Genomic DNA, 27892 nt, shown 5'->3' with positions numbered 1-27892 from the left:
GAGGAACATACATACATGCAGATTCTTCATTATTTTAATTTCTTTAAAAATAATACAGGGTGATAACATTTGTGGTAGCAATTTCAAAAGTGACGTAGCCATTTACAGTGGACAATGCACAGTCTCATTTCGAGACTAATAGGTAGTCTGGGGTAAAAATATGTTTCATGAAAGTTATTTTTTTAAAAAAGGAAGTTACAGAAATTATTTTCAGTTGCTATTTTTAAAACAATAACGAGCTCTACATTTCAGAATGGACATTTTATTTTTCTGCATATACGCATTACATTCCTAGGAAATGAATATAATATGATAACACAGTTACAATACAGATGTACAATGCATGAAATTCATGTAGTTTAGACATGAAAAAATTTAACAACCAAAACATAGGTTTAAATTTTATGCAGCATGTGAATATAGCAGCATTTAAAGTAACCACTAGAAATATATTTATTGGAAAAAAAAAAAAGTAACTGAACAAATTAGATCATTACATTACTTTTCAAAGAGAATGATTTACTTATTTTGAGTGCTATTGTGGGAAGGAAGGGGAGAGAAAGGAAATGTTAATTATGTGCTGATTAATGTACAAAATGGAAATAAAATACAGATAAAAACCCAAATTCTTCTTTTTCCCTGGATGGCAATGTATATTGTACCTGTAGCAGAATAATGCAAAATTTTTGCACATCATTTAGGGAATAACTTCTCCTCTCTATTTTCTCTATGAAGTTAGCTAAAAAATGATACATGATAATGAAGCTAGATTTGAACGCAATGTAAAATGCCTTGGAAACATCTGTTACGAAGACAAGTTCTAGCTTATATTAACAAACAGACATGCCGAAATCTCTTCGGTGATATCGATCAGGATCGAAGTATGATGTCACCACTACTCTGTTGGCAAACTTTCTACCAGTCAAAGATTGCTGAGCTTTCTGACAATCAATTATTGAATTAAATTCAACAAACACCTAAAAAATAAAGGTTGAGATTTCAAATTTTTGCATCAATTTAATGAAATTGTCAAGATAAAATAAATAAAAGATATCATATGAAGAAAAAACTATAAAAGTAAATTTAATGCATACATATTATATTTAAAAATCTACAAAGAAATATAAAATTATACCTCTTACACATGTTTAACCATATTTTCAAGCTAATGAGTATTTTATAATTCTTATTTAGACTCTGAAACATAGAACCAATAAAAAAGTTATGCCTGGCAAAGGAAATGTATCAGTGAAAGCCAATGTACTTAATATAAAAATGGATTTGAAATTATAACAACTTCTGAATAACATATGAAGTACGAAACACCAGTGATTTGAGTACCACTAAAATGTTTGAACATCTGAAAAAGGTCAACTTCTAATCTAACTAAATTGCAGATGTAAATTTTTTATTGCAGAACAGTGGAAAAATTTATAAAAATATGATAGATATCCTATCTAAAAGCTTCATGAAAAGAATAGCTAATTTTATAAAATTCAGAATAAATAAAAAACAGATTTTACCAGATTAATTCAGATCACACAGAACAACCAAAACATAGGTTTAAATTTTAAATAAAACTTTTTATTAACACTGACAAAAATATCTGCATCTTTTGATACAAATATTTTTGACACCGCCCAATCTATACAATGGCTCCATGTGCACAACAGTGTTTATTTTGCCATTATGCCCATGGAGGCCTGTATTAGGATCAGTAATGTATTTGTGGTTAACTTAAATGTATTCATAAATAGCAGCTGCCAACTCATCCACTCAAATGAAGGAAAATCTTGTAAATAAAATTCCTGGACTGATGTTCATTATCTGCTTATTTGTGATGACATCATCGCACAACTATTCACAACAAGATATAAATAGGCTACTTCATCTGCTGCTTTGGCACATGTGTGGTGACTATGTCTCGTTAAAAAAGCAAGTAATGGCAAATACACTTCATAATGTCTATTACCTTGCCTTTTAAGTTTAATGAAACAATGTTCAAAACTGCCAAAATAGAAATTAAAAATAGTTTGCAACATAAAAGTGTGAAATAAGTCTTTTCATTGTTTCTTTTACTACAACAATGAATTTTCAATAAATTATTATTTCCATATAATATCACTTTTGTTAAAAAGCCATCATGAAAGTTCCAACAAAATGAAAATTTGCAACATTAAATTTCTCTTAAAACTGGCCAAACAGTGATTACTCATTAAAACTAGGGACACAGAAAAGAGAAATTAGGATTTCTAAAAAGGGAAAAATGTTTTTTTTTTTTTTTTTTTCATGTAATGAAATATTGCAGAATTTTTAACCTCCTGTTTAAGAAAATCCAATTCATACAAATATGCAGAATCAGGTGGCAAGAATGCAGATGCAACCTGCATTACATTAAAATACAATATCATTACATAAAAGGGCAACATTCAGCTAATTTAAAAGCTTTTCATCAATAATGGAGAGCATGCAGTAATGGGTTGATCATCACCATGGGCTTTAAAAAAATTCTGAATAACACTTCAAGACCTTATATTCAAAGATTTGGGGGGGGGGATTTTTACTTAAACAGTTTTGAATGTTTGAAAATTCACTTATGTTACTTCTTACACTTTACAATGAAAAATCTTTTCATGCATAAAATGACTTTACTGCAGTTGAAAAATTCCTTAAAAATAACCCATGGTAGTGTAGGTTGTGACTTCCTGAACAAGTCTTAAAAGGCAAGTGTACAGAATTATGCCCCTTTACTCTATGCTGAGATGGATGAATAAGTGAACAGGCTAGTTTGCATAATGTCTGCAAAGTTGAAATTTATCAACTTAACTATAAATAATTTCTCTTTACAGTTCAAGTCCTTGCTTTATTTCAATTCTGTTTTAACACTTTTCATACTGACCACCATACAATTTATTTTCTTTTTCAATTTATATATTTAATGCTGAATAAATTTCTCACATAACCAAGAACAGAAATCTCTTCATCTTAAAAAACCTCTTAAAAAGCACCATAGCTTAAGGAAAATAAAGCATACATTTTACAACTATGCTTATATTTAAAAAATACTGCTCCCATCTTTTTAAAAACGTAATCACAAGTGAATAAGGATGGAAAAGGAGTTGCACAATAAAAAATAAGCACAAAAAACATGTTCGATATTTTCCATGGCAGGCACTTGCCTTTTCCATTTTATTAGAAAGGCACCGAACAGGCAGTCCAATTTTGCCTCCTATGAAGGGACACATAGTTACAACCATGCCTTCTCAAGGATTCGAACCCTGGCCTTCGGTATCGCAGTCGGCTGCCCTAACCACAATACCATTTGGGCAACTTTATCAAAATATAAGTTCTGCAAAATCAGTTTTGAATTCTTAATTTTAAAGCTGATGAATATATGTAGATTATGTTCTTGTTTTATAAATAAGAATTCCCATAAAAAACTTGACAAGGATCATATGATTAAATTTACATGTATCACTTAAATAAAAAATGTTACTAAAGATCCCAGAAATACTCCGATGACTTACCTTTCCACAGCCAGGAACATCTACTCCTTCAATAGGTCTGGGAATTTCAATACTTTTTACTGTACCATACTTGGTACACTCTTCACGAATATCTTCCAAAATATCTGTAGAAAAGAAAACAACATTACTAAAAAGGTTTAAAAAAATTTCACAACATAAAAAGTACTTTTTTGCTCATTTCTGTGAAAACCAACAATGTATTTTAATGGTAGTTACTTCCGATTACAATTACCAAGCTCAATACTCAAATCTTAGGAAGTTGGTATGCATTTTTCTCTATATCATATTTCCTTGAGTAATCAATCTTCCCCCTTAGCACCAAATTTTAAAAATTACAAAAAAAAAAAAAAAAAAAAAAAAAAAAAAAAAAAAAAAAAAAAAGTGCAATTTTCCTCTCCCTAAATGCATTCACAGAATGAGCTCCCTAAATTTTAAAATGAATTTGTCCATGTACTGACTGTTTTCATATTATAACAAACACAATCAATTGCTCGCAAATTTACTTGGCGAATGTCATGCGAAACCTTTCCTACCATCAAACATTAGGGCAGCTTACATGAAATAACAAATTTCAGTAAAGCAGACACAAACTGACATTCAGTTTACAATTTCTCAGAGTCAGTTTTACATTCATCTTCTCTACTTATTCATGGATGACAGTCTAATGAGTAGCAGAGCCAACAATAAAAACTGGGCGAGATATAAGTTACACAGTAGGAATGAAATTATATCATAAATATTGTATTATTGTTATCATATAAACTCATTAGAAAGTACGTTTCCTTAAAAAATTATATTGTGACAGTTACCTTGAGTTTATGCATGACTACTTTTCATTTCTTATGTTATTACTGCAATCGGCCCCCTTGGAAATTAAATTATTCATAATTTTTCCCTCACAATTTTTATGTGATAAAAATAATAAATAAGTGGGGAAATATGATATCTTTAATGAATTTCTAATTACGCTCTTAAAAAATGCAAGCAATTTTATCAAAGAAATTATTTCACAATGAAAGTGTCTTATTTTAATCTACCATTAATAAAACTGCAAAAGACAATTCACTGCCTTACGAGTCTCATTTCATACATTAAAAAAATGCATCACACACACCTTATCATTTTGAGTACTGACCACAGAGCAGTACGTACATCTGACTTAAAACATCGAAACATGCACGGTCATATAACAGAATAATGCACATAAAGATAAAAATAAAGATTTTTCTGCACCTAGAATTATTTTATTCTTTAACTAATATACACAAATAAGTAAAAATCTGATGCGGACATCATGACTTTATTGTATGGAATATTAATTTATATGCATTTTTTGCTGCATTTCATTAAAATTATTTCCTTGAATTTCATTAGATATATTTCTCATTCAATTAATAATTCAAGGTACGTTCTCACTTCCTCATAAAGCAAAAATACATAAAACCTCAAAATATCTTCATTAAAAATTGCAATTAAAATTAGTTTCTACAGGAAAGAAAGAAATTTGTTAAGCAGGCAAGAAGGCAGTGCACAAAACTGCCAGGTTTTGTTTACAGTTTACTTTTCATTTCAGTAGGCGAAAAGATAATGAAGGTGCAGAAACTGACTTAATTTATTATTATGCTATATTTCACATGTAAACAAATATGGCTGCTATGGCAAAAAAATTAAGCTTAGCCACAAACTTTATATTGTTGATAATTCTAAAACTATTGCATGCAGATTAACTAAAGGCATAAAAACATTAACCAGAACATAAGAACATAATTCAATCATTTTGAAAGCAAAAACTGCAAAATTTAATCAACATATAATAATAAAAACTGAGATCACTGAGACTGGTAACAGAATAGTTATATACATATAAGTGGGTATATATATATATATGTAAGATATAACAACATACGATGGCTGCTTTAAGAATAATTTGCGACCCTAAAATTAACGAGTCTAAATTTTATGCTGTCCCCTTAAATTCATTTGTTCTCCCAAATCTGAGATCTTTCCATGTTATGTAATGCTTAATGCAGATACCTCTTGCTCAATCAAAATAATTGTAAACCAAAACTTTTCTAACTTGAACTGAAACCTTTGGTGCTCTCCCTTCTTCCTTCTTCTTCTATACAATAAAATCTCAGTTTTTATTGTATAGTTGGAAGGATGAATGCTTAAACCAAAAACTTCCAGATATGGCCGTTTCAAACGTATATTTTTCAATCATAGTTATTTCCAAGCACATGGGTTTTAAACTACGACATCAGACAAGTAAGCAACAGCATGAATAAGGAGTGTTTTGCCGCTACAAAACTGTAAGTGAAAAGTGGACACCACAATTCAAAGGAAGAAGGGAGAGCACCAAAGGTTTCAGTTCAAGTTAGAAAAGTTTTGGTTTACAATTATTTTGATTGAGCAAGAGGTATCTGCATTAAGCATTACATAACATGGAAAGATCTCAGATTTGGGAGAACAAATGAATTTAAGGGGACAGCATAAAATTTAGACTCGTTAATTTTAGGGTCGCAAATTATTCTTAAAGCAGCCATCGTATGTTGTTATATCTTACATATATATATATACCCACTTATATGTATATAACTATTCTGTTACCAGTCCTCAGAGGCCAGAAGTTAAAAGTACCAGTTACCTTTCTCTAAGCATTAAAACATGACATACACTTTTGTTGCAGCCAATTGCACCAATTGCAACCAAAAAGGGAGGATCACAACTACATGTTATAGCACTCTATACAAAATTTGAACATTCTGAGGCTACTCGTATTTGACTTAGGCGAGATAACATACATACATATGTGCATACAGACGGTACAAAAAAAAAAAAAAAAAATCTCTTCTGGATCTATTTTAAAGCCTTTTTGCAATCAATTTTGGGAAAAGTCCTTTATTCTACCTTTACGTACAGATGGTCCTTTATTCTACATTTACGTACAGATGGCAAGCAAAAATATCATTAAATTGCATTTGATAGTGGTCAAAATGAATATTTTCACTGAAATATGATACCTGAAAATCTTTGCGATTACAATACTTCCTTTACTTCATGCAAGGAAATAAAAAAGGATGTGTTTCATTTCATAGAATTTGATGAAAACAGCTGATTTTTGTCTTCTTCCCAGCTCAGCAAATTTTTTTCTACTTTATATTTCTCTCCTTAATAAGATATTTCTATGCTTCTTTGTTCTTTTTTTTTATTTCGCTTTCATAACGTGCTAACTCCTCCTCCAAAAAACCCACACATCTTTAGATTTATGTATTAATTCCAAATGCACTTCATGATATAGATACATGCAAACATACCAAATTAAATCACTGCATTATGGCAGAGCATATGCATAGGATCCGTCCTAAGTCAGGCATTGGCAACCTTTTTTGGTTGCAGGTCAAAATCAACCAAAATGTGTGTATTAACAAGTTGTTTTGGGTCAGTGGTATTTTCAGTTTAGAACAGGCTTTAGTGATGAATAATAACATATTTTTTTTTGAGAAAATTAATTACAATATGCTTTAATCTTTAAGCATACAATTATCTTTCTAATTATTATAAAAAGAAACATAACTGAATGAACTTTATTTTCCTCTTCAACAGCAAAAGCTTCCTTGATGCTGAATTTGTGATGTCAGTTCAGTCTAGCTTACAGTTAACAGTCTTAAGATGAATACATGCAAACTGAATTTTCAGTAATTAAGCTGCTCCTGAACTTACTCAAAATAAATTTCATGTGTGAAAATATGTGCTCACATTTATAAGTCGAACCAAATGGAGACAAAATAGCAAAGCCTTTTTTTTTTTTTTTTTTTTTTTTTAATTATGGTTGACAGATCAGTGTTGGCAAATCTGTTGATTTCCGCTTGAAATTGTTACATGTTCATTACTACAACTTTGTAATCAAACAAAAATATTATTCCTGTTACTTATTTTCAGTTTATTTTTTATGTATACTTTAAATGCTTGTTTCATGTTTATGGTTTAAAATTTATGCATTATACTTTATTTTTGGAGCACTTTTGAACACTAGTGGGTCATTCAATCTGCGAATCATAGATTGCCAAGGCATCTCCTACGGCGAGTGTCAGTTTTGATTGATGGCATCCTAGAGGATGGAATCTAAGAAGAAATGCTTGTATCAATGTAGTTTAAGTGCCTCTATTCTGCAGACACTACACTCACAAAGATCCATTCTTATCTGGGACTTGAAAATCATACTGTTTTGTCAGCTTCTGCTGGCTATCTTATAATACCGGATAGCTGAAGACAAAGCATTAACAAAGTACTTTGTCATTATGGTGAGCACACAAAAATTGCTGATTTCAGTCATACAAGCCATGAAAGACAGAAGAAATCAAACATAAAATCTTTCAGTTAAGATTTTTATACAACTTAATGCACTCCCATCTAGCGCAAACATCAAATCATCTAACTGGAAAGTGTTGTGAGTACGACAAAGCACATTCAGTTATTTGTGTTAAACTTTATCAAAAAAATACTAAATGGCATCTAATGTTGTCAGTCTATTAGTAAGTATAAACTTATCATTTAAAAATTTATAAAAAAGATACTTTTGAAGAGGATTTTTAACATGCGAAAAACAGTAGGAGTTCTGCACTGGAAACTGGACTACAGATAAAACTATGTGTAATGACATATTCAACAGTGGAAACCAATTATAGGCAAACGCAAATGTAAGATTTCTGGGCCAAGTCAAATATAGTTCCGAACAAATCAGACAACGATGGTATTGCAAATGATAACAGCAATGATGAAGTTAACGCTTTACCACTGAAGGAACCATTCACTCAAAAAAGAAAATCGGTAAAGAGGGACTTGATTAATGTGCAAAAGAAAAATTGAACTGTGTAATGGAAATCACACCCAAGACACCATGTAGTCTATCTGAAAAATTTTTTAAATTTCAAAGAAATGAGATTATTTATACGGAACTGTAACTGTTTGTGGATATGCTGCAGTTTCCTGTTGAAGAATGCTCTGGAAGAACATCGATCACACTAAAAATGTTGCTGTATCTAATAGAATGAGAAAAATAGAAATCATGAAATATCTTTGTTTTTGTGACAATAATAGCATTGAGAAAGAAGACAATCATCAACTACGGAACATGATGTGCATGATAAACGACTAATTTTGAAGACTGTCCCTTTACAACAAGGTTTGATAAGGCCACGTTACCAAGAATGGGTGAGTTTATTAGAGGTAAGCCCATTAAGATAGGAGTTTAAGGCCTGGTGTCATAGTTGTCAAAATAGCTACTTGATACAAGTTGATTTTATTAAGAGACAAAAACACAAGCAAAATGGCAAGTCAATATGATAATGATTTTGGAGCCTCATTTGCACTGGATTTAATCAGGGAGCTTCCAAAATATCCATTTATGATTAGCAACAGACAAAAACTTTACTTCCAAAGAAAGCTCATTGAGGAGTTCTCAAATGCTGAATTTGTGGTTGTAAGTACGATTAGAGAAAACAGGATCGGAAACTGTCCAATTGAAACCATTAAAAATCTGAGAAAAACAGAAATAGGTGTTATCGACTACAGAAAAAGCATGACATCTATTGCAATAGTTGTATATTAGAATGACAAGAATGTTGTTACAACGATGTTAAACAGCAATGGATAAAATCCATTAGGTTCTGCCAAACACTGATTGGCTTCTGAGAAACAGAAGATTGCAATTCCCCAGCCTCATGCAGTTACAATATACCAGTCATAGGAGGTGCTAATTGAATGGATGAAAATATTTCAAATTATCGTGTCGGATTCTGTGGAAAGAAATGGTGGTTTTGACTGATGCATCAAAAACACATGGCTTCTCAACTGTTTTGCAAGAAAGCAGACATAATGGAACAATTTAAAATCCTCTGCATAGCCATCTCAAATGATATAGAACACATACAAAACTTGGAAGAACAACTGCTTCAACAAAGATGAGTAAGCATGTGGCCAATGAAATTTGATTTGACCGAGTTAGCTACACTTGTTATAAGTAAAACATAACTGTGACATGCTCAGCATCCAAGTAAGACCACAAGAAAATATGAAAAGTGAAATTTTGGTCTGCATGATAACTGCTTTAAAAAAATTTCATGAAAAATCATTTTTTACATTGTATATGGAAAATGATAAAATGTTTTTTTTAAACTACCATCACTTTGAATAATTTAATCAAATTTTATTATTTCAATCGTTAGAAATGATTTATAATGATTTGCAACACTGAAAGTTTCAAACGCAAGGGCGTTTGTTTACATGCATGCCCAGAGTCCCATAAACAGGATTTAAACACTTAACAAATATAGCAATTGTGGTTAATTTGACACTAAAATGTACTTATATCTTTCACAGTAAGCAGTCTTAAGTTCATTAACAATGAATAAAATTGCCAAAAAAATTAGGGCATAAATGGATTAACAAAATTGTAAAATTCAGTAATTAATAAAGTTTTAATAGTTCTAAGCAGCACTCTGCGATATTATAATGCATTTCAAGAGAAATGTAGTGTTTACATAAATATGATTATTTAAGTTTTATACCTTCATATTCTTCTTCATCCATTAATTCTTCCGGAACAACCATATTCATGAGGCATAAGATTTCAGTAGCTGGTCCAGGGCCTTGTGCAACCTGCAAACCTGGTACTTGTACTTGAACTGGAACCTAAATAAGATTAAAATAAATTGTTAAATTTCATAATTCTTATATAAAATATATCAGGTTCTAATGAAAGTGTTCCACCATTGCAAATAGTTTGTGTTGGTGTGTTTAATCATATTTTTTCAAATGATTTTAAGCATTTGAAAGAACTTGCTTTAGAACACTGTGTTGTGAAATTTGTAAAAACAATATAGTTACCATCAAGTACAAGGTGTCTGAAATGGAACTATCATGCTACCAGATTAGAACCATCATTTACTTCCAGTTCTGCTGCAGAAGGTCAGCTACAGAATGTAACCAAATCATGTGTATAGGTTTAGGTACTAATGTTGTAGCATATGACTTTCTGAAGGTATGGTACAAAAAGTTCAAAAACAGAAATTATGATATTCTAGAAGCAGAGCGTTCTGGCCAACCTACTGATGCCAATGAGGCTGTGAGATCAGTAACAATTCGAGAGCTTGCTAAGTAATTGGACGTTAGTGTAAGGTCCATTAGTCGCTCTATGCATCTCATAAGTTTAACATATGAATTCAACTGCTGCGCGATAAATGAGCTGACTGCAGCGGAATAAGGATAGACATGTTGGAGTCTGCACTAATCTGCTAGAATACCAAAGCAAAGACAAAATTCTAGACTGGATTGTCACTTGTGATGAAAGGTAGATTTACTTTAACAACGAAAACCAAAAAGGGGGCTGGTCTGCATTTGGGAGCTTGTTGGTAGCATTGCAAAGCACAATTTGACTAACAAAAGTTCATACTTTGTATCTGCTTTTCCATATACTCCACAAAGACTATCTGAAAAAAGATAAACTCGCGACAGTACGATGCTAGTCTGTGTACACGCTGCTATCAAGGAAAAACACTGAACTGAGTTCCAGCACAAAAAGGTAATGTTTCATCAAGATAATGCAAGGTAACATGTATCTGCATTCACTGGCTGGATTCTATACAGATTCTAGTGGGATCTTCTCCTACACCCATCATATAGCCCTGACATCACTCCTTCAGACTTCTACCTTTTATCATCCCTGCAGCTACATCTTGCTGGTGCTACCTTCCATTCTGCACAGAATGTTCAAAATGAGGTTGATCTGTTTTTGGACCCGCTGCAACCAAGTTTCTGGGCCAAAGGCTTTGAAAAACTACCAAAATATTGGCAAAAGAAGAAAGATTTGGGTGGTGATCACTAACCGCACTAAAGGTACTGCTTTCATGTTTTTTTCTAACTTTATTAAAAACATTTTTCGGCAAAAACTTTCATTACAAGAAGATATTTTCCCACATTAATATATTTAAATAATTGAAATTAATGAAAAAACTACAAACACTTACATTTGTTTGCACATTTTTAGCACCTACACTAGCCCTTTGAACTATAAGACGTTTGTCACTCAACTGCATTCCATTTAACCCTTGTATAGCCTGCAAGTATTTTAGAAGTTTATTGGATTATAATAATGATTCTAAAAAATATAAAAAATAACATACAATACATAAATTTAAACGTAAAAAGAAAAATTTAAGAAAATGTATGATCTTATTATTGAATACCTGATCAGTACTGATAGTATCAACATATTCACAAAATGCATAGCCTTTCGAAAGGCCTGTAGCTGTGTCCTTAACAAGATTAAAGGCTTTTAATTGTCCAAATGATAAAAGGAAATCTTTGACCTAAGGGGATAAAAACCAGAGGAAAAACTGTTTAACCATATATAGACAACTTCAAAATTATAATACAAAGATAATTTCCATACAGAAAATATGTAAAAAAAAACAATTATAAGATGTAAAATAATTGATGAACATTACTAAAAAATGACACACAAGAACAATTCAAACAAACAAGCAAAAAAAAAAAAAAAAAAAAAAAAAAAAAAAAAAAAAAAACAGATAATTTATTATTAAACAGATATGGCATTAATTTCAAATCCTAGCAATGTTCAAAAAATTTACATTGAACTTTTCCCATTAAGATACTTCTCATTAGAAGTATATTCAGGATGCAGGGGAATTAGCCATTAAAGATTTCTAAAATATTTTAAGAAAAATTTAATTTCATTAAGAGCTTCTTCATTACCAAAAATTGAGCTATGAAATATATTTCAAATTTAAATATATAAGAATGATTACTTTATACAACATAAATTAAAAGGGGAACAAAATGAATCATACTCAAAATATTAATACCGCTTAAAAATCTGAAAACTGTTTTAATAATAAAGTAAGAATCAAAATGCGTTATCTGCTCTACATCTACATAAAACATAAGTTAAAATCACTTTTTTAGAACAAAACATTTCTGAATACACTGGAGCGGTACATTGCAAAGTACCTGCTGTTATACAATCTATACAGCTGTCTCCCGAGCACAAAGTGCAACTTGATGTCTTTCCTAAAAGCCTGCAAGGCAGATTTGATATTGTAAATTATATAAAACTTGCCTGTTTTGGCCCACAAAATGTCACAGTTGTGAAGTTTCATGTATTGGTTTAGCAACTAGGTACGGGGTTACCAAGCTCGTAACCTACGCTACGAATTAGATGGGGAAGAGAAGTAAAATCAGTAAGATTGATCTTAAATTGGAAGCAAAAAAATAAAATACAAATTTTCTTGAAATACCGGACAGAGAATCAACTAATTAGCGTGAAATTACCATACAAAGTTAAGGTACATATAATACAGTAAAATTATAATTACTATTAAGAATTACATACAAATTCTCACATTATGCATAAACCTAAAGCACCCATACAAATTAATTTAAAAATGAAAATATTAAATAAAGTTAATTTTCTGAGATTTGAATACAATATTATATATATATATATATATATATATACACACACACATAAATCATAGCATTTAAACATAGCAATTTGAATTATGAAAAACTTCTTATATTAATTTAAAAGAATACTAAATATTTATACCACTTAAACTAACATATAATTTTAATTTAGCACACAAAGGAAACAATAAATTTAATTACACATTTCTTTTCAAGTATATGAATAAGCATATAAGTTAAGATTTTAAATTCTTAATTTTTGTCTACATAGTGAACAGCAAGAAAAAACACACCTGATCTTCATTTAAAAAGTTAGGTAATCCACCAATAAACACTTTATTAGGAGAATCTTGAACAACTGTAGAAATAACACCTAAAAGAATAAAATAATTATTTATTTGTACACTGTCTTGGGTATGTAGATATATGATGAGATATAACTACGAATACAATTTTAGAATAAAAATTCAATAATAATTTTTTGTGTGCAAAGTTTATACATATTATCAATCTTTTGCATAACTAACAAAAATCATTATTAAGAAATAAAACTAATAAAATTTGATAATAAATTGATTTTAATAAGAATATCCAATAAAATATTAGCACAAAGAAATAGTTTATTCCCTTGCAACATTGAAGGAGGAAGAAATCCAAAAGCAATTGCAAATCAGAATCGGTACTATTCAGTTCTGAGGGCCGTAAAAAATCGGCAAACTATTGCTGATGCCAGTGCTACCAAAAATAACTGCGGCAAACCTCGCAAGAAAGGAAGTATAATAGTAAATAACTATCAAAGATTGATGTTTTAACTTAGATGAAAGGTTAATTTCATGTAATACTTTTTTAATATTATAATTTATATAAAAAGGCTAAACATGACTGAATGGAAGCATAAGAGTAAATAACTATTTCAAATCATTATTATAATTTATATAAAAATTGCTAAACATAACTGAATGGATGCCAACAGCGCTATTTCACTACCGAGTTATCGTTTCGCTAAAGCATAATTTCATCTAGTTGGTTGTTCAAACATAATTTTCTATAATGAATGACACTTTTTCTTTGAAAAAATTCTCGGTAAAGTGCAGAATCGCTCACTTATTTGTTTGCTGCTTTTTACAAGTGTAAAAACAATTGGATTTTTGTCAATTTTCTTTTACTTTTTAAGTGAAAATAGGTCGATGTGTACATAGATAAAGTCAAGGGTGTGCGTGCAGTGCCATTTTTGTGCAATTCTGGGATTTTTTTTTTTTTTAAGTGAAAATAGGTAGCTGTGCACATTGATACTGAGTATGTGCAATTCTTCACATCACATCAAGTTCACACCAGTTCACATCAGTTCAAAACACATCAAGCAGTGGGTGATTCTGCACTTTACCCAAAATTCTATTACAAACTTTTCGTCATGGGCATGTTAAATCCATAGGATATCAAAGAATTTAAAATCAAAAAAGGATTTAAAAATTAAACTAGTATTTCAATGGCATCTTAAGAAATATAGAACTGTATAAACTTACGGAATCTGAAATCGGAGCGTTTGCTAGATTTGGCGCATACATTTTTGCTGCAATTTTTTTACAGTCCTCAAAAACGGAATAGTACCTAAGAATCAAGCAATAGCATATTTAGCAGTGTTTATAAGGTATTTTCTCCTTCCTTTTTACATCCTTTCATAGTGTGGTAGCACAAACAGCACATATTCGAGAGGTCCAGGTTCGAGTCCCGGCGAGGGCATTGCTTATTTTTCATCTATTCTGCTTCAAAATAAGCTAATGACTCTGGCGCCTGAACAAAAAAGGTGGTGGATGATGATTCTTCACCACCAGGATTTGGCGACTGGATCCCTAATCCCCAAAAGGTGATTGGGGTTTTCTCCTTCTTTTCTACAAGCCTTCATCGTGTAACAGTAGCACACCTGGCATGTATTCGAGAGGGCCACGTTTGAGTCCTGGCGAGGGCATTGCACATTTTTTATGTCTTTTGGTTAAAAAAAAAACCTTATGACTCTACATAATGATGTAACATTAACCTACAGCTCCCAGGAATAACTAAACTTGCAGAGAACTACAAGGAATGCTAATAAAAGAAAAATATAATGCAACACAAAGCTATAGCTTGCGAATGGCTGGCTATCTGAATAAAATTAAATTTAGTAACACTTTTCAGTGTCTCATGTATACTTATATATTCATCTCCTTCAATGAAGATACAAGCCATGGGCTTATTTTTTTAAAAAATGAGGTAAATAATTTTATAAAAATAATTTTGATTCTATGCATGATAAGAGGTGCACAGAATTTTTTTTTTTTTTTTTTTAACATGCAGATCAATAAAATTTTCATTCTATGAATAGATTAACATTGTTGTTAAAAGAGTCCAAAATCTAGACTTCCAATATCCAGATCACACAATTTTTTTTTTTTTTTTAATAAAAAATAAATAAATAAACTTACAAAGTGTCATCTTGCTTTAGTATGCTTAACCTCCTCATTGCATACTTTATCAAAATAGGTTCAAAAATTGCATATTTTTATTACATATTTCAAATCTGCAAATATTTTAGACTTAAAATATACAAAATCTTTTTGTAAAAGAGTTTTTTTTTTTTTTTTCAATATAGAATTAGATCATAGAAAAAGGGTATCAGAATACTGAAATTGAAGAATAATGATACAAAAGGAAAATTTTGAAAATTAATATTGGTTAAATTATGATTTATTTTATAAAATACAAAGGTAAAACATATATACTAATGAAAATATTTGCATAATGTCATATTTTGGCATATTAATTTTGCACTACTGTCGAACATTTTCAATAGAAACTGAATTTTCAAATTCATTAATATCTGCAGAGGAATCCGAGAAATTCTCATCAGTTTCACTATAACCATCTTCAATATACTTGAAATCAGAGTCAAAACTACTATAATTGTCGGAAATATCGTCACGAATATAGGTTATATCACACGTGAAACGTTTCCTGCCAGACATCTTTGAGCTCTAAAAAAAAGCATGCGCAAAATGCTATATTACATATTCTTGTAAATTTGGCAGAAATGTGGATAACTAACGCCATCTGTTAGCCCGTGGCTAAATAAAAAATTAAACATCACAGAAAAGCCGAAAGGAAACCTTGAACGGGTTGCAGAGTAAAACAGACAGCAAAAATTCATCCCCGCGGAAATCAGAGTTGCGCAAATTTTGCTACTTTTACGTTGCTTGTGGAAATCACGGGATGCGCAGCGAGAGGGTTAATGCTTCACATTTTTAATTTGAATTTGACGCTAAATAAAACAAGATGTTAAAGATACACAATTATTTATTGGATTAAATCAATAATTTGTTGGCTATATAGAAGGGATTTTGCTTGGCATACATCTCAAACTGAAACATTCCACCAAAGTTCGTCTCTGATTTTATGCCAACTCAGTAATTTATATCCCTGATATGCAAACCTGGCCATCATTTTTTTTTTATTATTTTTTGCTTTCATCATGTGATTATCAATTCATGGCTGATTGAGAAACAATTCATGCAACAATATCTAAAGCACTTTTTTTTTTTTTTTTAAATATGATACTAGCTACTAAACAATCAATTGATATTAGGCTTATGGACTACTGCAGACTTCAGCCAACTGTGCTGTGAAGCTTTTAATAAATAATATTAATAGGCCAAAAGATTACATTTAGAACAACTGATATCTTTAGATAAGGCTTACATATATGTAAAATTTATTCGGAACTCATATGAGCTTTACGCATATGTGGGAAACAGATACAATAAATAACTAAACAAATAAACACAATAAATAATGAAACTAATGTACTTCAGGTTTGACTTCCACAGAATGCTACAGAAGCAAGAGAAAATTGAAAAATTTAGTAAACAACTTGTCTTTAGTCGGCAATCTCATAATGCATCACTAATAATGTGTAGCAGATGATAGCTAAGCAAAAGGCACTATTCAAAATCCGTAATGTAAAATATTGCTATCGGTAGAAGAAAGTAACAGAGAGCTTGCATTCATTGGAATTAAAGTTGTACATATGTCTCATGAGGTTTAGTACGTAATTCCATTACCTGCACTCCTGGCTTCACCAGTCTACTCATGAAAACAATTTTTAATCAGATAAAAGGGCAAACTTAATTCATTAATAGCTCTATAATTCTTAATAGCTCTAGTCAATGACTATCTCTATGCAGCTCCAGAATGACTGGAACAAATAAAAAAATATGAAAAAGCAAAAATTATATACACTTTTAAAATATCAAGGTGCAGTAAATGAATAAAATACGAAGAATATTTTTTAAATACATAAAAAAAAAAAAAAAAAAAAAAAAAGAGAGAGAGAGAACAAACTAAAATAAGTTTTTTCCAAACTAAAAAATTAAAGTGATATTAAGTAGTGCAATCAATAAGTTAGTAGTAGTACCCATAAAAAAATGTTTCTTGAAAGTCACTTCTTTCTTTCATAGATTTCCTAATGCACTTTCCTAAATTTTACAATCATTTTCCAAATTCCTGGTAAATATTTTCTGAAACATGTCATGATACTTTGTGGTTTACTTCTTTAGAACTGAGCCTGCGGTCATCAATAATCTCTAATTTCAAACACAAATCTAAGTTCATAATTTGAATTAAATGTCGTGCTAAAAATCCTATTTTCTAACTCCTTTACATACTTTTTCCTTCTAAACTATTAATTTTTAGCAATTATATTTAGGTACTTTCAAATGTTGGATAATTTTGTTCTAAATTTAGTTACAACTAATTAATGATCTCAGAAAGTCCAAATATTCAAGAAATTAAAATTGTTTACTATTAACCTTTTGAGGCTGGGGTTTTGGTAGCAGTAATAGCTACCAAAGGACGGGGAATCTTGAACCGAATCCTTTCCCCCCTTTTTAAGAAATCACCTCCTATTTGTAACAAAGATTCTTGTGTGTACTTTAATGGATTCTCAGAGAAGTGCAACTATGTCGCAAAAAGAAGACCTTTGAAAGAGATAAGTGGGCCTAGGGACCTCAAATTTGACATTTCACCCCACTTTTCAGGCAGGAAAATGGGGGAAAAAGACATGGCCACTAAAGTGGACAACCCAGTCTTTTCAAAGAGAGGACTCTATTTCCACTATAATGGCCATCCCGTCTTCAAAAGGTTAATCAACAGGTGACTTCACTTATTTGTGTGTATATTTTTATGCTAAAACATGATGTTGTAGCTGACCATATCAAGTTCTGCAGCAAAATCAGTAACACCATTGCTAGTACATGCCATGCAAAATATGTTTCTCAATAATGGGAGAAATTCCTCTTCCTTCCCAGTTTTAACATTGAAATCATCCAAAATATGTTTAATATCAATTTAGGGACTTTCTTGGTGCAGTGTACTCTAATGTAGAAAAGATTCTTCTTCTTATCATTACGGTTCTTAGTTAATACAGGTGAAACAATAATAACACTATAATTGAATTCTAAGAGTGAACAATATGGTGACTTCACCTTAAACTCTAACATCAAGTTTTTTTTACTCGTTCACTGAAAATCAATTCAGAACAAAAACTGCTTTTTTTGACGACAATGATAAAACATGGCTTTCTTTCTTTCTTTTCTTTTAATTCAGTAGCCCCTCACCATTCCATTTCATGAATGGCAACAAGATCAAATTTACACACATTTATCTGATCAATAACTGTCTGAATAGCTTTATTTTTATATGAAGACAATGCATTCCAGCATCCATATGTCATAGCTGATTAATTTTTCAAATCATTTCGCAGAATACAGCCTAGTTTCTTGCCCCATAGACTTTCACACACTGACAGTTTTTATGGTATAGAGTTATCAACCCTAATCCACCAATCCAACTTTGAAGATCACGCTTCTATATTTAAAACCAATTCTCTTACAATATGTTTGAGTTATATATTGGGCTATTCTTCACAATAGATCACTACACAAGTGTTATTGTAAACTTAAAAATTAAAATAATCCCACATTTAGATTTATTCTGAGCCAATTTTTACCTTAAAAAAAATAAATATAGTTGCAAAGCATTTAATCATTGTTACATTCGCTGGTTAAAATATATAAAGTTTTAAAATATAGTCATTTTTTTGTATTCATTATTCAGAGTAAGAAATAATCCTCTAACTTAATTTAAAAACTACTTTGCCCATTAAAAAAAAAAAAGCACTTAAAATGCATCTTTTAATTATAAAATGCTATAAGATATAAAAAGGAAATGTGAAAAACTTATAACTTGAAAATTTAATTAAATTTTATTGGTACAAAATTTATTACATACCTGGGACAGCTGAATTTGGTATTTCAGACATTCCTGGTACAGGTTGGTAATCATGAGGTCGGCGAATTTTTAGACTCTGACCCTTGAAATTAATCCCATCAAATGCCATAGCCTGGGTTGTTTCATCTATGGACCTAAACTGTAAAATATAAAATATTACGCTAAATGTACAAATGGGGAAAACAGATAGTGAACAGAAATCTGCTAAAATCAGTCATGGTGATATAGGGTTGCAGAAACTGTTTAATTAGGTTATCTAAATTTTGTTCAATGGTGTGATTTGGAGGCTAGTAAAGGGAACTAAAGTCGATATATTTATTTGGGTAGCAATAGCTTGGAGGTTTGTTGTTAAAGGAAGATGTACTGGAGGGATAGTTCAGAGACTCACCTATCAGATTATCTTCCTATTATATATTCATATCCTTCGGAGGAAGACTAGCTTGAGCTACGAAGCTTAACTTTGATTTCAGCAGTTTCCTGAATGATGCTTATCGATCAAAGATTTAATAATAGTGCTGAACCAATGCTAGGAGCTCACACTTGGACTCCTTACAGGCTCTGAGTAATTTCCCGCTTTAAGATTTTTAGTTTGACTAGCTTCTGTTTCTTTAGTACTTACTATTTTTGATATTAAAACTATTGATGCTCGTGCCGCATTTTCTTCTGAATTTTGGATTGGCTGTTTATTCTGTAAGGAGTTTATTGTTTGTAGGGCTATTGATTTGACTGATTTTGTGGCATTAGTGTTAGTTTCCCGTGGGTGCAATTCTGTCACTAGTCATTTTGCTTTCCTATATGAGAATTTTAGCAACTTTGATTACCTGCAAATTTTTCTTGGATTTCCATTTTGGACATAGCTGCGATAATGCCCTACGATTTCCCTTTGCAATTTGCACATAGTGGCTAAGCACAGCTGTTAACATTGCTGTGGTCTTAAACAAAGCAATGTACACATGCGAGTTTACCACATTAGGACATTTTTGAATGACCAAAGGGTTTTGGTTAAGGTCTTACAGGGAGTGCACAAGTGCCTGGCCTTAATACTTTTTGGCAAATTGAAGGTCAAGATTATGCACTTTCTATTTACCAACAGACTTTCTTTGCATGTCTTGATCTGCCTAGCAGAAATGACTTTCGAACAAAGAGCTCACAGACAATTTCCTCTTCTAATACGAAAAAGGATTAATCTTCGAAGTTAAGACTTAACAACAGTTGAGTGTTCTGTGCTCTGAGACACTTAGGTCAACTATCCTAAGCATATTTTACTTCAAGAAGTGCTACTGATTGAGATGGAAAATGGTTTCAACAAGGTGTCTACAATGCAACCATTTAATTTTCGGGGGTTCACCTGGACTCACTTGCATGTATTTGTGTATGAAGAAAGATGATATGATTTGTAGATCACTCTGCTGAATTGCTAATAATGAGAAATCAAATTTTTAAAAATCTTCTTTGCTGAAGCAGGACTTTCAGTAGAGCTAGTTGAATTAAAATTTTATGGGGGAAAAGGAGAAGATTCGGACCTATTGGCACCAGAGTCTAGAAAGGGAATGCAGATTCCTGTGCTGGGTCTATACGCAAACTGAAGCCCTTGGTCAGCTTTGGCGACTCACACAAGAACTAATGATCAACTGATTGATAATCGTGCAAACGACCAAGTCATTCCCGTTTTGACCGAAACACGCACCAAAGCAGTGCATGGGAGATGGTATCTTGCAGCTCAATTAGCAGGATCCCCCTTTTCAGCCACAGCGAGCCGTCATTTTATTTAGGGTCAGTTAGCACAGGTTTTCATTTATATCATTACTATTGAAAATTATTTTAAAATTATAATATTTATGTGGAAAATCAAACTGAAAGTGTAAACCATAAGAAACTCACAAAATATTAATAACAAAATAAATGCAATTACTTCAAAACTCTTGTTGCCATTTTAAGAGTTCTAAATTATCTTAGTTATTTTATTTGCATACAAACAAGATTTCTTATTAATCTAATAATTTACTCTTTCAAGAAAGGCCGCTGAATTCGTGCTCTTGAATATACATTACATATACTACCATGCTAAAATTAGCCTATCTTTTTACAAAGAATTTGAGTACTTGATTAGCTGCACTCCCAATTTCAAAATTTGATACAACTGCTGTGTGTTTGGCATACTTTTGGATATACACATGATAACAATTAAGCCATACATGCGCATACCACACACATGGATTTACAAGCTGATCAGTATGCCTCCGAAAGCAAATTTAGCATACAATGATCACAAATTTTTAATCTGGCTTTATAATTTTAACTCTTTCTCACAAAATTTCTCATTTCCCAGAAAATGCTTCTTTTTATTATTATTTATGAAGTAAACAGTATCTATCAGTTGAAAAGGTTGCAATGCATATTCACAAACTCAGCAATGAAATTGTGACTTTTCATGGGAGTGAAGATAATTACCAAATCTGATATAGGTGATTATAAGTTAAGGTTGTTTATAAGAGGTTTGGTCTAGTTATCATGGCAAAGCCCACTAGGGCTATCTGCTGAAGGAGAGGGAAGCCTTTGTGGAGTACTTTCTAAGGGAAACTAGCTCATATACACATTACACATGGGGAAAACCATGCTCATGCAGACAGCCTGTTTACCTGGAATCAAATCCAGGTTGAACTACCAGCGTTTAGCAATTTTATCGTTTGCCCACTGGCAGGCAGGTTATTTTATGCCTTTTTTTTTAATTTGTTGTATATCCCATACGCTTAATGTCTGCCTGTTTAAAGCCACAAACGAAGACTTTGGTGCTTTTCAAATTTAAAAAAAAATTATAAAAAATGCAGCTACGTTTCTTTTCTTTTACTGGATTACCTGCACATATGCTTTGCAACTAACATTTCTTGAATATGGTAATAATTTCTATTCAAAATTCACACAGGAAAACAATAACTTAAAAGTAACAAATGAAAAGAGAGACAGGTATTTAAAGGAGGTTGATCATAAGAATTAATATGATGTTTTTAATCATAAGACATAACTTTGGCTTCTAGTAAAAGGCATTTTCTAAAGATAACTCTTCACAGCACATATAATACATAGAATAGCATTATTATAGTCAGTATATATCATCAGCACTACCACAAAAATATTACTGTTGATAACAAGAAATAACTTTATATTAAATTAAAAGTATAGATTGACAGTCCATAATAAGCATTTTTCCAAAGGAACATTTAAAAATTAATATTTTTTAAACATTAAATAAGCTTATTCATTATTATTACTATAATAAATAATATATTTCAACATTTTAAACATCTACTGAGAAAAAGAATGAACCAAATAACTTACTTCAAGAAAAGCAAAATTTTTGTCGAGATTTATCTGGCATGCCAAAATTGGATTCCCTTGAGCCTGAGAGAATCCACACACATGCATCTGGGCATTGAAAAAGTCCATCATTTCATCCTATAAAAATATAAGAACACAAATTTTAAACCAGAAGAAAATTTTCGATTTTCAAAATTTGAAACTTAAATAACATATATTGCTAGCATTTTTATGCAGATAACGGGTCATACGGAAAGTTCTGCATTTTTTTTAAAGCAACACGTATTCCTTCTATTTATTTTGTTACTGTTGATAAGGAGGGATTTTGATTAAAGTAAATCTTTAAAATTAGTTTTTTTTTTTTTTTTTTTTTTTTTTTTTGGCTTATGCTACATAATTCTAGCATGTGTTATGCAATTTGTGTTTCAATGTGGTGCTAAGAACAGAGAACCTAAAAGTTTTTTTTTGTTTTTTTTTGTTTTTGTTTCTTTATTCTTTCATTAAAAAAAAAAGAGCAGAGAGAGAGGGAGAAATAGAGACATTCCAACCTTAGAGATGATTCCATTTTAAAAAACCATGATGTGTAAAAAAAATAGCCCATTAAAAGAAGCTATTGCTAAAACTTCGACATTACACAACTCAGGAACTATCAGAGACTAAATATTCCAAAAAGAGATGACGATCATTTAAAGAAAATTGGTATATAAGCTGCTATGATGTATGAATACCATATATTTTAATAGAGCAGAACATTCTTGTTTGAGTTTTGGGTGTGTGATATTTTGTTCAAAAGAAATAAACTCCTTTTTTGAGATTGTTCATTACTGGAAATGAGAAGTGGATACTATACAATAATGCTACAAGAAACTGATCATGAGTAATTCTAAAGGACAAGTAACATTGATAGAAGCTGCATCCCCAAAATGTTATGTTTTGCAAATGGTAGAACTACAGAGAAATTGCATACTATGAATTACTGCCACCAAATCAGACAACAAGTTCATAAAAATACTTTTCCCAAATAACAATTTTAAAACATAAATTAAAGCAAAGAGTCAGAAGAGCAATCAAGGCATTGTCTCCCATCATGACAAGAATGTCAGACCAAAAACTTATTGATTATAGCTGAGATGTTTTGTACCAACTCTCCTCTCATATTCACACTGTTTACTTAAAAATATTTTTTAAATACTTCTACTAGTGAAAGAATAAGAAGTTACTACAGGGTTCGTACACATTTCTGCACACAGAAATTAAGTACTTTTAAGGACCATTAATGAAAAAATTAAGGACCTATGAGCAAATGGGAACTGAATAAATTCAATTACAAATACTATTCTATGCCTGAATTTCACCTTTGTAATACCATCCTAAAAATAAAATAGATCCCTGAGTAGTATGCATTATTACTAAACATGAATTAATTAACATAATGATTAATAAGTTTGAGAATAAAATAAACTTTATACAATTTATCAAGTAGGATTAAATATTTTACACTTATAATAGTTGGACATATTTGAAAGAAGATGACATTTACTTACGTTTTACTAATAGTTAGCTTTATGTTGAATTTTTTATGTCTAATTTTGTTACATACTTAGTCAGTCTAGAGGTTTAGTAAATAGCAGGTAGATTTTATGTCAAACGGTATAGGTTAAAATGATATAAACGGTATAGGTTAAGATCATAATCAGCATGATTCATAACAAAAGACTGAATGCTGTCACCGCTGTTGCTTTTCTAGAGAGAGACCTGCTCATTAGAACAAACCTGAAAGGTCTGATGTAGACACAGTTCACAAGTGTTGAAACTTAGTCAGGCTCTTTGATGCAGTTAGTATCATAGCTTTATGTAGCATTCCAAGGGATTATAGCCCAGTTAATATACTTTAATGTTCCAATAAGCGATTAAAGTACCAGAGATGATAAGTTGTTTTGTATTGTTTTTAAGTTTCACTAGATGCAAAGAATAAGTTTTACTTGAATTTTTAAATTTTTGTGTTTTATCTTGTGACCACAGTAAGTGTTAATGAAAGACAATAACTCGCTTTAATATGTAGAGATAACTTTTAAGGGTAAGCAGTTAGTTATAAATAATTGTATTAGGTAATTAGATAACCTTAGTCATTATGGATTTACATGGCCACTATTAAATTTTATTTTTTAACAAATGCCTATTAAATGAAAATCTAATAAAATTTCATAGTTTAAAATACATGTAATTTATGACATTAATTCTTAAACGATATTAGGATACACATTAACAGCTACAAAACACTTATGTTTTGTAACAACACTCAACAAAATATTTATCCTTCATTTTAATTTGAAGCCTTTCCAAACATTTTGGCTAGTTTATATCGATTTCCTTCTCTTTAATCATCTTTTCTAACAATTAGAGAGTTGTCTCAATATGCAAACCAATGCTCTCGCTAGTTTCTGCGTGCTTATCTCCTAACTTGTCAACATCTCCACAAGGTACCTATGAGGGTTTACTTGATCTGGTAAAAATTAAATAGTCCCAAACTCCCGACGGAATCATAAACTCAAAGACTGAAATTATAAACAATTGAGTAAGTTACATAATAATAACTGCACATATCTTTGAAGAGTTTCCCTGACTTTTCCAGGTTTTCCAGGTGTGTTTCAAGAAAATTCCAGTCTATCCGCGTAATGTACGTTGGCTGTGCTAAGAGGTAAATTAATTATGGTATTACTTGTATTGTGTAGCAAATTCACTTAATTATTCAATAAATCCCAGAGGACATTTATTCTTAATTTATTCTTGGTATACTTTGTTTGATAATTTTGTTTAGTTTTCCACTTAAGAAACTTAATAAAATTTAAGATATATATATTGGATAACAAATGTATGTTTTATTTAATTATTACTCATGATCATCACCAGTTTAACACGAGGCTAATCCGGTCCTTATAAATCACAACGCAATGCTAAATAGTTAGGTTAGATTTTAGGTAAATTTAATTTGCGTGAGGTATGTTCTTAAAAGGCACCTTAACACTTGAAAACACAAATATAATTATAATAGTTGTTGTTTTCTCCACTGAAGATTGAGATTAGAATCTTCCCAATCTGGAATAGAATAAGGCTTTTTTTGCAGACATTCTGCAGCTAAACGAAAGAAAGAAATCTATTTTAATAAATTGAAGTATTTTATATTTATTTCGCAGCATACATAAGGAAAAAATATGTGCATTAAATTTCGTGATGGTATGTCATCATACTGCTACAATTAATTTCAAGATTATGCCAGAGAAAATTTCCTGAAATTTGGAAATATTATTTACTAATAATAAATAAATTTAGAGGGAAGAAGCAACATTAAATTATATGAATAACATAAAAATAATTACTTAAAAATTGAATTAGAATAATCAACGATATTTTAGGGAATATAGTTATATTACATGGCTAGCCTAGATGACTGATTACTATTTTTTTTATTTTACTGCAAAGTGGCAAGGTATTTATTAAAAAGAAAAAAAAAAAAAAAAGGTTTAAAAAGATTTTGCGGTAAAATTCTAGTATACGGTAAGGCTTTGGCACGATTTGAAAATTGTTGCCAAGACCAAAATGACCCGTTTATTGCGCATCAAGATGTCGCCAAATCCCATTATTATCTAACCAAAGAACGTCTATGTAAAGAAGAAAAGGTTCCATACAAGTAAAATGCTATTACGCCGCTAGAATGGAATGCGGAGGGAAAATTTGCCAAGGGATTTGGCGACGGAACCTGGCGGCCAGAATTTCCCTCTCCGCGATGTGTACAGGAAATTGAGAAACACGTGTTAAGAAGAAACGCTTTTTGACAAAAAGAAAACTACGAAAATCCGTTTTTAAATTATTGTGAAAAAATCCAAGAAGAAACGTTTTATCAAAGGACGTTTCAGAACCTATTATATTTTCTTCTTGGATTTTTCGCAATAATTTTAAAAACGGATTTTCGTAGTTTGTTTTTCCCCTGAAAATAACTAATCCATGAATTAATTTATTTGCGCCAAAAAATATTTTCTTTTCCATTAGAGTTTAACCACTTGCGCTAAGACTAAACTTCATGGTTGCGGTGCCGTGCGCTACAATATAACAAGCCGTAAAGTGTCTCATTTACGCCGCTCCGCATCTGCGAGTGCAATCCAGAGCTGTAACTCGAGAAATAAACAATCTCGTTGTTAGGCGTCGTGTGCACCACGTTATTTTCATTTTTGCGATAAATGTTTATCGACGTGGTGTTCACGTCGCTCGCGGTTTGATACAAAAGCATCTTGACGTGCGTGGCACGTCTTTTTAAGCGCAAGTGGTTAAAGAAATTTTAAACGATATTCATTTTATGAATTCTTGATAACGTGACCTTCGAACTTCGACACCGGTTTCGAGCTTTGGCAACAGATATATCAGACATGCACAGCTGTTTTCCCTCTATGATGGAACGGAGCCACAGCCACGTCTGTTGCAGAGAGGTTTTCCTTCTTTACAATACATATTCTTTGATTCTAACCTCCATGGTACCGTATACTAGGATTAAACCCATTTTGTTTTATACGAGAACAGGTACTTTCTTTAGTTCATGCATTGCACATGCGATTCTCGAGAATATTGGAAACCAAAAGTTGCGGGAAAGTTGCTTTGCCTTTCTAAAAGACAGTCAAATTGGAGCTGCGAAAATTGGCTTTATGCCAGCTACCCGAATGACACTCACGTGATACATAATTCGCCAAAAAAGTTACCTCTTCCGACGTCGGCGCAAAAATCGCTTTTTTTGGCGGGATTGTTGAATGAACTTCCCTGACTTTTCCAGATTTTGACAAAAATACTTAAATTCCCTGACTTTTCCCTGAATATTTTGGTCAATTTTCGAATTCCCTGACTTTTCCCGGTTCTCCAGGTAGCGTGGCAACCCTGTACCTATGAGGGTTTACTTGATCTGGTAAAAATTAAATAGTCCCAAACCCCCGACGGAATCATAAACTCAAAGACTGAAATTATAAACAATTGAGTAAGTTACATAATAATAACTGCACATATCTTTGAAGAGTAATTTTCTTTATGTATTCAGTTTCTTTCTTCAACACGGTTCCTTTTCATTTTAGAATTTTTGCATCCAATTATTTCTGTTATTCTAAAAAACACTAAATGCACAAAATGTATGAAAAAGTGGCTAATTCTATTTCTGTAGTAATATGAACATTCAGAAGAAATATGAAATACAGTCAAAAGTCGTTAATTCA

At 31.3% G+C, this 27892-nt stretch overlaps 1 protein-coding gene across 1 annotated transcript in view; it reads right to left on the bottom strand.

The window, feature by feature from the left end:
• Positions 1-242: 242 nt before the first annotated feature.
• U2af50 (U2 small nuclear riboprotein auxiliary factor 50) overlaps positions 243-27892 on the bottom strand; it is a 71647-nt gene continuing 43997 nt past the window's right edge. Inside the window, exons 6-13 of the mRNA XM_035368896.2 lie at positions 22665-22781; positions 19329-19467; positions 13304-13383; positions 11771-11893; positions 11552-11641; positions 10094-10217; positions 3528-3631; positions 243-977 (exon numbers count right to left, since the gene is read on the bottom strand). Of these exons, the coding sequence (XP_035224787.1) occupies positions 831-977; positions 3528-3631; positions 10094-10217; positions 11552-11641; positions 11771-11893; positions 13304-13383; positions 19329-19467; positions 22665-22781 (924 nt within the window). The 3' untranslated portion in view covers positions 243-830. The remainder of the gene's footprint in view (positions 978-3527; positions 3632-10093; positions 10218-11551; positions 11642-11770; positions 11894-13303; positions 13384-19328; positions 19468-22664; positions 22782-27892) is intronic.

The sequence above is a fragment of the Stegodyphus dumicola genome, chromosome 8, assembly GCF_044657685.1.
Source record: "Stegodyphus dumicola isolate Sdum_Otavi_A_Nest chromosome 8, ASM4465768v1".
NCBI lineage: Eukaryota > Metazoa > Arthropoda > Arachnida > Araneae > Eresidae > Stegodyphus > Stegodyphus dumicola.
The sequence above is the reverse complement of the archived record's forward strand: the minus strand, read 5'-3'. Positions and strand labels throughout refer to the sequence as shown.